This window comes from Balaenoptera musculus, chromosome 12 (genome assembly GCF_009873245.2).
Source record: "Balaenoptera musculus isolate JJ_BM4_2016_0621 chromosome 12, mBalMus1.pri.v3, whole genome shotgun sequence".
NCBI lineage: Eukaryota > Metazoa > Chordata > Mammalia > Artiodactyla > Balaenopteridae > Balaenoptera > Balaenoptera musculus.
In genome coordinates, this window is record NC_045796.1 from 84,344,941 (window position 1) to 84,358,032 (window position 13,092).

The window sequence follows — 13,092 nt, forward strand, 5'->3', positions numbered from 1 at the left end:
ATCAAATAAAACAGTAAACGCTTCTTTTTAAAAACTACTATCGCTATTAGAAATGGCGAGTTGTTACTTGACTTTTTATCAAAATTGTACATAGTCTTCTAACATTTCAAACTGGGGCCAGCTTCCCAGAACCGGCAATGACTTCTCTGTTGTAGAAATCTCTGAATGCACTGTTATTATTCCGTTTTCAACAGCCCCATAAATACTCACTGTCTCTCATGACTGATGTTATTACAAGATGACAGCTATGTCCTGGCTCAAGCCTTTCACTGTCAGCACAATCTTGTGCTGGAAATAATTTAAACATGTTGCAATAAGCTGTATAACACCATCTGATTCCCAAACCATCTAACCTGCCTACTGCAACTCACAGACAAAAATCATCATTTTTTTCTCTTCTTCTTAAAAGTTTTCCAGAAATATACACACGGTGTAGGATATATGGTAAAATATAGAGCTAGAAAGAAAAGGTCTTGAGATGGAAGCACAAATCTAAATTAGAAGAAAAATAGGGTATGTAACAAAAAGTACAGAGAAAATTCAAGCCCTTGGAAGGAAACGTGAACTGTTAAGGAACAGAAGCGAAAAGAGACTTAAACATATTTATGTTGTTAGCAAGGATGAGTCTAGAAATCAGTGATATATATTTATTAAAACAAAGTCAGCCAAATACATAGGAGTAATTTCTGGAGGCAGAAACATTTTGGAAGGATACTTTTTCTTAACAAATTTACTAATACTAAAAAGGTACACATACTCCAGGAACTCTTAAATATTTTAAAATGAAACAAATCTTGGGGGAGGAAAGACATAAAAAGAGAAAAGAACCAATACCTCTTAGATTGGAATACACTGGCTGCCTTTCTTTGCTCTTTGTTTTTCAGATTGCTGGTGAGGAAACTCACCTGAACATTATTTTGGATCTACTATACCTGTGAGCCTCTAATAAGTCATGACATTCCATCAACCATTATTCTCTATAATTTTCATACAAACTTAAACATTCAACACCATAGGCTATTCTGGGGTATACTGGCAGGAAATACAATTGGGATGCCAGATTTACATTCCCAGGGAGGTTTCAGAGGATGGTTCAGAAGCTGTGGAACATGACACACATAAAAGGTAACCAAGCTGGGGATGGTCTAGGGCAGGAAAAGCAGCACATCTCACAGTTCATTCAGGGCCACTGCATTTGTAAAAGTGTACCATAGCTCTGATGAACATAGATGCAAAAATCCTCAGCAAAATACTAGCAAACCAAATTCAAGAGCACATTAAAAGGATCATACACTATGATCAAGTGGGATTTATCCCTGGGATGCAAGGATGGTTTGACATATGCAAATCAATAAACGTGATATACCACATTAACGAAATGAAGGATAAGAATGAAGGATAAAAATCAAATGATCATCTCAACAGATGCAGAAAAATAATTTGACAAAACTCAACATACTTTCATGATAAAAACTGTCAATAAATTAGGTACAGAAGGAATGTACCTCAACATAATAAAGGTCATTTATGACAAGCCCACAGCTAACAAATCCTCAGTGGTAAAAAGTTCAAAGTGTTCCTCTCAAGTCAGGAACAAGAAAAGGATGCCCACTCTTACCACTCCTGTTCAACACAGTACTAGAAGTCCTAGTCACAACAAACTGGCAAAAAAAGGAAATTAAAGGCATCCAAATAGGAAGAACTAAAGGAATTTAATTCTTTAATTAAAGAATTTAAAGGAAGAATTAAAATCATCTCTGTATGCAGATGACATGATCTTATACATTAAAAACCCTAAAGTCTCCACCAAAAAGCTGTTAGAATTAATCAATGAATTTAATAAAGTTGCAGGACACAGAATCAACATATAAAAATCAGTTGCATTTCTATACACTAACAATGGACTACCTGAAAGAGAAATCAAGAAGAAAATCCCATTTACAATAGCATCAAAAGCAATAAAATACTTAGGAATAAATTTAACCGGAGGAGATAAAAGACCAGTACACTGAAAACTATAAGACACTGAGGAAAGAGACTGAAGAAGACACAAATAAATGGAAAGATAACCTGTGTTCTTGGATTGGAAGAATGAATATTGCTAAAATATCCATACTACCTGAAGTGATCTACAAATTCAATATAATCTCTATCAAAATTCCAATGGTATTTTTCACAGAAATAGAAAAAATTATCCTAAAATTTGTATGAGACCACAAAAGTTCCTGAATAGCCAGAGCAATCTTGAGAACGAAAGAACAAAGCTGGAGGCATCACACTTCTTGATTTCAAACTATATTGCAAGGCTATAGTAATCAAAACAGTATGGTATTGGCATAAAAACAGGCACATAGATCAATGGCACAAAAAAGAGAGCCCAGAAATCAGCCCACCACATATGGTCAACTAATACCTGACAAGGCACCAAGAACACATAAGGAGAAGAAAGTCTCTTCGAAAAGTGGTGCTGGGAAAACTGGACATTCACATGCAAAAGAATCAAACTGGACCCCTATTTTATATCGCTCACAAAAATTAACTCAGAATGGATTAGACTTAAATTTGAGACCTGAAACCACCAAAGCTCCTAGAAGAAAACAAAGGGGAAAAGCTCCTTGACATTGGTCTTGGCAACGATTATTTGGATTTGACACCAAAGCAAAGGCAAAAATAGACAGGTGGGACTACATTAAACTACAAGGCTTCTGCACAGCAGAGGACACCACCAACAAAAGAAAAAGCAACCTACTGACTGGGAGAAAATATTTGCCAATCATATATCTGATAGGGGATAATATCCAAAATATATAAAGAACCAAACAACTCAATAGCAAAAAAACAATCTGATTTTAGAATAGGCAGAGGAACCGAACAGACATTTTTTGGCAAAGAAGACATACAAATGGCCAACGGGTACATGAAACGGTGCTCAACATTACTAATCATCAGGGAAACGCAAATCAAAAGCCCAAAGAGATATCACTTCACATTTGTCAGAATAGCTATTATCAAAACGTCAAGAGGTAACAAATGTTCGCCAGGATGTGGAGAAAAGGGAACACTTGAGCACTGTTGGGGAGACTGTAAATTGGTGCAGTCACTATGGCAAACAGTATGGAGGAGCCTCAAAAAATTGAAAATAGAACTTCCAAATGATCCAGCAATCCCACTCCTGGATATATATTTGAAAGAAATGAAATCAGTATCTAAAAGAAAATTCTGCACTCCCATTTTCATTGCAGCATCATTCACAATAGCCAAGATGTGGAAATAACCCAAGTGTCTGTCAGTGGATGAATGGATAAAGAAAATGCAGTGTTTCTTTAAACAATGGAATACTATTCAGCCATTAAAAAAAGATGGAAATCCTGTCATTTGCAGCAACATGGATGAACCTAGAGGGCATTAAGCTGCATGAAATAAGTCAGACACAGAAAGACAAATACTGGATGTTATCACTTACATGTGGAAACAAAACAAAAAAGTCAGTTTCATAGAAACAGACAGTAGAATGGTAGTTGCCAGGGGCTGGGGTGTGGGAGAAATGGGGAGATGTAGGTCAAAGGGTACAAACTTTCAGTTATAAGAAAAATAAGTTCTGCAGATCTAATGCACAGCATGAGGATTATAGTTAGTAATAAAGTACTGTATACTTGAAATCTGTTAAGAATAAATCTTAAGCCTTCTCTCCCACAAACACACAAAACAACTAACTATGTGAAGTGATAGATATGCTAATTATCTTGACCATGGCAATTTTTTCACATTGTATCTGTATAACAAATCACATATGTATATGTACTGTACAATGTATGTGTATAACAAATCACATTGTACACTTTAAATATATAAAATGATATTTGTCAATTATTCCTCTATAAAGCTGAAAATATATATAAATAAAAAGGTAGACCAGAAAAAAGAAGTTTTTCTACAGTATTTTCCAACTGGCAACTTTAGGAGATATACAACAGAGTAGGACATTTAGTCTGCTGATTAAGGAAGGTCAAAAAGGCAGTACCAATCTGTCCTGTAACATTAGTTGTTTTAACCTGTTTTCTAGAAAGTAGACTTACAAAAGACCTATTGACAATAAATGTATACTCCAACATGTACACCAGGCCAAGAAGAAAAATTAATTTTGAAAAGAAAAAAGGTACATATTTTTGGTCATAAGCAATAGGCCTCCCTGAGCATTTTGACAGTCTTCAGAAAGAGTAAACTCTCCATTACGTACAATTCATTAAACTTTAACATTAACCAGCATTTTGGTATCCACAGTACGCTAAGAAAGATAATCCTCAACACTTCAAATTCCCAGAATATATTTTTAAATTTCAAAAATGAACTGAACTGTGCTCAACATAGCTTTAATGTTAGGTATACTTATTATTTTATGATGCTTTGAAAACTAGTAATTCATATTAGAAATACATGATAACTCTCTAGTATGTTTCATTAACCATTTCGTTTTCTAACTGCTTAGACTGAAACAGAGTATACTGTATCAGGAAAGCTGAAAAAATGCCCAATGATTATGTCAGGGCCACCAGTTTTGGCTCCAATCCTTTAATGCTGGTGTGTCTCCTCAGAATATGAGTAATAAAAGAGCTGCTATAACATGTCTATTTTATGCTTTCTGGCCCTTTGTTTTCTAATTAGAGTAATCAACCAGAAAAAAAAAAGTGGTTGAAAAATATTCTCAAAACGCATACTATAAAACTTTATCATAAAACACCTTTGTGATCATATGTCAAATTATGTGTCCACATTCACTGTGTATTTGTTAGAATTATATATTACATGATATAAATGATACCACCCCCACTTATGTTTGGTTTCATGGAAATTTCACATACTTTCTTTTATTCACTCATCGTAAGAAACCTAAGAGGGAGACAAGGAATCTATAATCAAGCCTGTTTTACTGAGGGCCTCAAATATATTTTTTATAAGAGGTATGAGAATGATGCTCTTTGGCATCTTATATTTGTAATTAAAAGATAAAAATAATTATGAAAAGTTATTATTGGTCATTATAATGTTGCTTCACATTTTTTAAAAAAAGTTGACAATATTCCTTGGCTTACCTGCTGCATGTAACAAACTAGCTTCTACTCTGTGGGGAACTCTTGGTGGAATTTTCATAGATGCACGAATCTGGTAAAAACTAAAACAAAAGAGACAAAGAAGTCACTTCAAAACATTTAAAAATATGCAATGCTGCAATTTCTATATATCTATATGTATTAAAAAATAAAGTTGGTCTGCTTCTATCAGTCTCCCACAGTATTTACTGCTGGTGGAAAACAGTGTATCAGATCCACACACAGATCAAATACTAGCATGGCATAAAACCCAAAGGGAAACAGGCGTGTGTAAAGACAGACGAGAAAAACAATCTTACTTTAAATGAGAGAATGCATAGCAACCATAGGAGTTACTAACGGTTCTAAGAGTTTCACTGCTTTATTTGATTTATTCATTTTTTTCTTTTAAAAGATAATAAATTATTCTTAAGCATAATTTTGAGAAAATACAGGATTAATAGTAGATGGTTTTTAAAAAATTAGTTTCATACTATAAGATATGTATTTGGTTTAAAGAGTTCAGTATTTTTTCGAGGTCATAACTATTCTGTTTAGTTTATGCACTTTTACTTGCTTATTTATTCTACAAATTAAGAAAAAATATATATTAAAAAAAATCTACCAGTCATTAATAATATCAGTTTAAACAAAAAATTATGAGATAAAAGTATTATAATATGCTTGTGTTTTAACATCATTACACTACTAGTTTGTGTATGTAATGGAGGATACATGTATCTTTGTACACACACACACACACACACACACACACAGAAGGTTACTAAAAGCTAAATGAAGATTATAAATCAGGGATGACTTCAGATGGACCCTAGGGAGCTGAATATTTAGTCTTTATTTTTCTTTAATAATTTCCTAGATGATAGTTTAAATATTACATTTGTAAATAATACAAAGATTAAAATATATAAATATATTTATTACTATTATTTCTAGGAAGGTGTGGCCTTGAAGAGAACATATGGTCAGATCACAAAACCCGAATTAAAAAGTGAATGAAACAGTAGCCAATTAAATTTAGAACCTTTAAAATCACAATTTGGCCTTAAAGAGACATGGCAAAACTCCACAGAGACAGATGCTTAGTTGAGATTAAGATGGGGTAACCTTGAAGACGTGAGATGACTGAGAAGAAAAATCAAAGTGGAAACAGCAGGAGCCTTGGGACCAAAGGAGAGCAAAGTTTTAATTTTAATTAAAGATTAAGTGAAATATTGCTATTTTAAAATATTCAGGTATGTGGGATAAGAGCTTAAGAATAAGCAACTGATGGACATTTCATTTTAAACTTCTTAAGCACAAGAACTATGTCCTATTTGTAAGTGTACACCCTCAACCCTAATATAATGATTTGCACACATAAATTCAGAGACATTTAAACAACACTCTGCATTTACTGTATACTGTTAGAGTATCCTAATTTAAAACTCCCTGAATTTAAATGTGCATGTGGGACTTCCTTGGTGGCGCAGTGGTTAAGAATCCGCCTGCCAATGCAGGGGACACGGGTTCAATCCCTGGTCTGGGAAGATCCCACATGCCGCGGAGCACCTAAGCCCGTGTGCCACAACTACTGAGCCCGTGTGCCACAACTACTGCAGCCCACGTGCCTAGAGCTTGTGCTCCGCAACAAGAGAAGCCACCGCAATTAGAAGCCCACGCACTGCAACAAAGAGTAGCCCCCGCTTGCTGCAACTAGAGAAAGCCCCCGTGCAGCAACAAAGACCGAATGAAGCCAAAACTAAATAAATGAAAAAAAAAGTGCCTAAAACATACGGTTCAACATATTAAAAAATAAATAAATGTGCGTGTGTATACATATACATACACGTACCATTAATTCACGACTTATTGAGGACCCACCTATGTGTTAGCCACTGGGCTAAGTTCTAGAGATACAGGAAAAACAAACCACTGGAAGTAATTACCTACATTATTTTAAGCGATGTTCACTTTGCATTTATAAAAGCAGTCTCTTATGACTGTAAATATATTTTTTTAATTAAAATTAATGGTACTTTAAAGGTATAAATCTTCAAAAATGAACAAAACTTTCAAATGTGCATATGTTAATTTTTTTACGTAAAATATCAAATAAGAGATAAAATTTTAAAAGCAAAGGATAAAACATTTCCTTTTCTAAGGGCTGTGGTGAGCTAGGTTATTCAGAACAACTTCTTGCTAAAAAAACAACTAAAACAGCCAAATAAAGTATAAAAATATATCTTTATAAAATTACTGAAGAGGTAACAAAATAGTATGGAATTATCAAACAAGATCAGTCAGGTAGACAACGCAATGAAGCTGCTCTTGTCCTGCAGGCATCTGCCGATCCATTCTGACAAACCTTACTTTCGGCTTTAAAAGCCTGGGTTATATTCCTAATATAAAAAGAGCATCTAAAAATTGAGAAGAAAAAGGCCAATTAATGTAAAAAAATGAAAAAGAAAATTAATAAACAGTTCACCAAAAAAGAACTGCAAATGTCTCTTAAATACATGAAAAAATTTTCAATCTTATAATTTTAAAAACTACAAATTAAAACTATAATGAGCTATCCTTTCTCATCTGTCACATCGAAAGAAAACCAGCAGTTTGACAAAATACTCTGCTGGTGAGGCTCTGGGCAAAAAGGAATTCTTCCATACTGCTGGTGAGGTAAAATTGTGCAACGCCATATGGAAGGGAATTTAGCAATAAGGAGCAAAAACACATAGACATTTACTCTTCGACCTAGCATCCCACTTTTAAGACTATTTCCCAAAGATACTTTAGCAAAAATATTCAATGAGGTAGCACAAGGCTATTCACTGCAGCCTTAACTGCAACAGGAAAACTCAAGAAAAAAGCAAAATGTCCATCATTAAGGGATTGGTTGAATAAACTACGGTGCAACTATACAATGCAGTACCACATGGCTATAAAAAGTAATCTTTTATATATATATTTTAGTATATCTATATCTACATTTACATATATATATTTAGTATATCTCTACATACTGCAAAGGAGTGATCTCTTTTTTAGAGTGATCTCTAAAAAAAAGATACATTTTTTACCAACAAAAGCAAGCATGGAACATGTGTACTATGCTACCTTTGTGTAAGAAGAAAGGATATGATTATATATATTTTTTGCCTTTTAAAAAAAGTAATAAGGGGGCTTCCCTGGTGGTGCAGTGGTTGAGAGTCTGCCTGCCAATGCAGGGAACACGGGTTCAAGCCCTGGTCTGGGAAGATCCCACATGCCGCGGAGCAACTAGGCCCGTGAGCCACAATTACTAAGCCTGCGCGTCTGGAGCCTGTGCTCCGTAACAAGAGAGGCTGCGATAATGAGAGGCCCGCGCACCGCAATGAAGAGTGGTTCCCACTTGCCGCAACTAGAGAAAGCCCTCGCACAGAAACGAAGAACCAACACAGCAATAAATAAATTAAGTAAATAAAAAAAAAAAAAGTAATAAAAGGGAAGGATATACACAAAACTAATAAAAAATAAAACGGTTACCTATAGGTGGGGGAATGGGGTCAGGAGAAGGGACCAAGATGAAAACAAGGCCTCTCTCAATGTATGTACTTCAGAGTTTTGATTTTGGAACCACAAAATATTTTTATATAATAACAAAATAAATTAAATTTAAAAAAAGCAATCCCCTAAACCACCCTAAAACAACTGAACTTAATGTGTACCTTCTTAACTGCAATTTCACAAAGTTCTTTCAAGTGATTTTTAAAACATAGTACTTTAAGGGCCTATTCCTCATGGGATATATCCTACAATAAAAGAGAACCCCAAAGAAGTTTTAAACAACATTTATAGTCTTGTTGGTGGTGCTACTATTATTTTGAAATTATCGTAGACATATTTGCACACATATGAATAAAGCAAGTTAAGTAATCATGTTATTAGGAACCAAGATTTTCAGTGTAAATGAAAAGAGATACAAATATAAAATTAAAAAAGTAAAATCCTTGTAATCTAAAATTAGAATAGGAAAATAGTAAAAACTTATCATGTATTTTTCTTTAAAAAAATGTATTTTCTATCTCTGTCAACTGAGAAGGCCTAGAAGCAATGACTCAATAAAAATGTGTATCTTTAACACGTATATTACGATCTCTAAACACTATTTCCTACTAAAAGGAACTAGAGCCCGTTGGCTGATTCCAAATCTAGAGCAGGGAATATACTAGAATCTAGAAAAGCTAGTCACAGTAGGAAACACGGAAGCTCTCAAATACTGCCTGCATCACTCCATGAGAAGTTCACAGAAATCAACCTACAAGGCTCTCTCTGAACATCAAGAAGACTAATGATGCAGAATTACCATCAGATACATTAAAAATCCATGAGTTCATATTGGTATGAATATGAGTTCATATTGTTTTTATCACACTTTATTCCAAGGTATTGGGGTGGCCAAAAGGTTCGTTCGGTTTTTTCCCCATAAGATGGCTCTAGTAGCCCTTGGTTGTCTTTAACTTCATTCAAAACAATTTTATTAGATTGTATGTGACAGCTGTCGTATCAGCATGCATTTAAAAAAAGACTTATCAAAATTGGTGAATTTTTGTGCAGCCTTTTTAATATTGAAGATGGAAGAAAAAAAGCAACATTTTCAGCATATTGTGCTTTATTATTTCAAGAAAGGTAAAAACGCAACTGAAACGCACAAAAAGATTTGTGCAGTGTATGGAGAAGGTGCTGTGACTGATAGAATGTATCAAAAGTGGTTTGAGAAGTTTCGTGCTGGAGATTTCTCACTGGATGATGCTCCATGATCAGGTAGACCAGTTGAAGTTGACAGCGATCAAATCGAGACATTAATTGAGAACAATCAACATTATACCACGCGGGAGATAGCCTACATACTCAAAATATACAAATCAATTGTTGAAAATCATTTGCACCAGCGTGGTTATGTTAATCGCTTTGACGTTTGGGTTCCATATAAGTTAAGCGAAAAAAAACCTTCTTGACCATATTTCCCCATGCGATTCTCTACTTAAATGTCATGAAAATGTTCCGTTTTTAAAACATATTGTGATGGGCAATGAAAAGTGGATACTGTACAACAATGTGGAACGGAAGAGATCATGGGGCAAGGGAAATGAACCACCACCAATCACACCAAAGGCCAGTCTTCATCCAAAGAAGGTGATGTTGTGTATATGGTGGGATTGGAAGGGGTTCCTTCCGGAAAACCAAACGATTAATTCCAACAAGTGCTGCTCCCAATTAGACCAAGTGAAAGCAGCACTTGATGAAAAGCGTCCAGAATTAGTCAACAGAAAACGCATAATCTTCCATCAGGATAACACAAGACCGCATGTTTCTTTGATGACCAGGCAAAAACTGTTACAGCTTGGCTGGGAAGTTCTGATTCATCCACTGTATTCACCAGACATTGAACCTTCAGATTTCCATTTATTTTGGTCTTTACAGAATTCTCTTAATGGAAAAAATTTCAATTCCCTGGAAGACTGTAAAAGGCATCTAGAACAGTTCTTTGCTCAAAAAGATAAAAAGTTTTGGGAAGATGGAATTATGAAGTTGCCTGATAGATGGCAGAAGACAGTGGAACAAAACGGTGAATGTGTTGCTCAATAGAGTTCTTGGTGAAAATGAAAAATTTGTCTTTTATTTTTACTTAAAAACCGAAGGCACTTTTTGGCTAACCCAATATTTTGTTTTTTTACAAGTTGAAGGTTTCTAGCAACCCTGTGTCAAGCAAGTCTACTGGCATGATTTTCTCAATAGCATTCGCTCACTTCATGTCTCAGTGTCACATTTTGGTAATTCTCACAGTATTTCAAACTTTTTCATTATTATTACATGCGTTACGGTGATCTGCGATCAGTGATCTTTGATGCTACTCTTGTAATTGTTTTGGGGCGCCACAAACCACTCATATAAGACAGTGAACTTAATAAATGTTGTGTGTGTTCTGACCGCTCTACCGACCAGCCATTCCCCCATCTCTCTCCCTCTCCTCGGGCCTCCCCATTCTCTGAGACACACGATATTGAAATTAGGCCAATTAATAAACCTACAATGGCCTCTGAGTGCTCAAGTTAAAGGAAGAATTGGTTGTTTCTCACTTTAAATCAAAAGCTAGAAACGATTAAGCTTAGTAAGGAAGGCATGTTCAAAGCTGAGGCAGAAAACTAGGCCTCTTGTGCCAAACAGGTAGCCACATTGTGGATGTAAAGGGAAAGCCCTGAAGGAAATTAAAAGTGCTGCTCCAGTGAACACGAATGATAAGAAAGCAAAACGACCTTATTGCTGATATGGAGAAAGTTTCAAGGGTCTGGAGAGAAGATCAAACCAGCCACAACATTCCCTTAAGCCAAAGCCTCATCCAGAGCAAAGCCTAACCTCCCTTCAATTCTCTGAAGGCTGAGAGAGGTGAGGAGGCTGCAGAAGGAATGTCTGAAGCTAGCAGAGGCTGGTCCATGAGATCGAAGGAAAGGAGCCGTCTCCATAACAACAAAGTGCAAGGTGAAGCAGCAAGTGCTGCTGTAGAAGCTGCAGCAAGTTATCCAGAAGATCTAGCTAAGATAATTCATGAAGGTGGCTGCACTGAACAACAGGTTTTCAATGTAGGCAAAATAGTGTTCTATTAGAAGATGCCGTCTAGGACTTTCATAGCTAGAGAGAAGTCAATGCCGGGCTTCAAAGTTTCAAAGGACAGGCTGACTCTCTTGTTAGGGAGGATGCAGCTGGTGACTTAGCTTGAAGCCAATGCTCATTCACCATTCTGAAAATCCCAGGGCTAAATCTCCTCTGCCGGTGCTCTCTAAATGGAACAACAAAGCCTGGATGACAGTACGTCTGTTTACAACATGGCTTACTGAATATTTTAAGCCCACTGTTGAGACCTACTGCTCAGAAAAACAAATTCCTTTCAAAATGTGACTGCTCATTGACAATGCACGTGGTCACCCAAGAGCTCTGCTGGAGATGGACAATGAGATTCATGTTGTTTTCATGCCTGGTAATATAACATCTATTCTGCCGCCCACGGATCAAGGAGTAATTTCCACTCCCAAGTCTTATGATTTAAGAAATACATTTCATAAGGCTATAGCTTCCAGAGACAGTGACTCCTCTGGTCGATCTGGGCAAAGTCAATTGAAAACCTTCCAGAAAGAATTCATCATTCTAGATGCCATTAAGACTATTCACGATTCATGGGAAGAGGTCCAAATATCAACATTAAAAGGGGTTCAGAAGAAGTTGACTCCAACCCTCCTGGATGACTTGGAGGGACTCACTCATCAGTGGAGGAAGTCACTGCAGATGTGGTGGAAACAGCAGGAGAACAAGAACTAGAAGTGGAGCCTGAGATGTGACTGGATTGCAGCAACCTCATGACAAAACTTGAATGGATGAGGAGTTGCTTCTTACGGATGAGCAGAGAAAGTGGTTTCTTGAGATGGAATCTACTGTTGGGGAACATGCTGTGAAGACTGTTGAAATGACAGCAAAGGATTTAGAATATTAAACTTAGTTGATATAGCAGGGACAGGGTTTGAAAGGATTAACTCCAATTTTGAAGGAAGTTCTACTGTGTATAAAATGATACCAAACAGTGCTGCATGCTACAAAGAAATGGTTCGTGAAAGGAAGAGCCAATCAATGCAGCAAACTTCATTGTCTTATTTTGTCACATTACCACCCCTACCTTCAGCAATCACCATCCTGATCACTCAGCAGCCATCAACACTGAAGCACGACCCTCCACCAGCCAAAAGATTACAACTCACTGAAGGCTCACATGATGGTTGGCATTTTTTAGTGATAAAGTATTTTTAAATTAAGGTATGTGCATTTTTTTTTAGACAAAATCCCATTGCACATTTACTTTTTTAAGTGTAAACATAACTTTTACATGCTCTGGGAAACCAAAAAATTCCTGTGAACTTATTTATTGTGATATTCGCTTTATCGCAATGGTCTGGAACTGAACTCATAATATATCCGA

General features: G+C 35.9%; 1 protein-coding gene across 10 annotated transcripts in view; it reads right to left on the bottom strand.

Annotated features, from left to right (window-relative positions):
* The window catches only part of FAM135A (family with sequence similarity 135 member A), a 120,501-nt gene that overhangs the window by 81,654 nt on the left and 25,755 nt on the right, over window positions 1-13,092 (bottom strand). For 9 of the 10 annotated variants that reach the window (XM_036871256.1, XM_036871252.1, XM_036871260.1 and 6 more), the window contains one exon: window positions 5,091-5,170. The exons of the other annotated variant lie outside the window; for it this stretch is intronic. In XM_036871256.1, coding sequence (XP_036727151.1) covers window positions 5,091-5,170 — 80 coding nt within the window. The remainder of the gene's footprint in view (window positions 1-5,090; window positions 5,171-13,092) is intronic. 10 annotated transcript variants of the gene reach the window in all.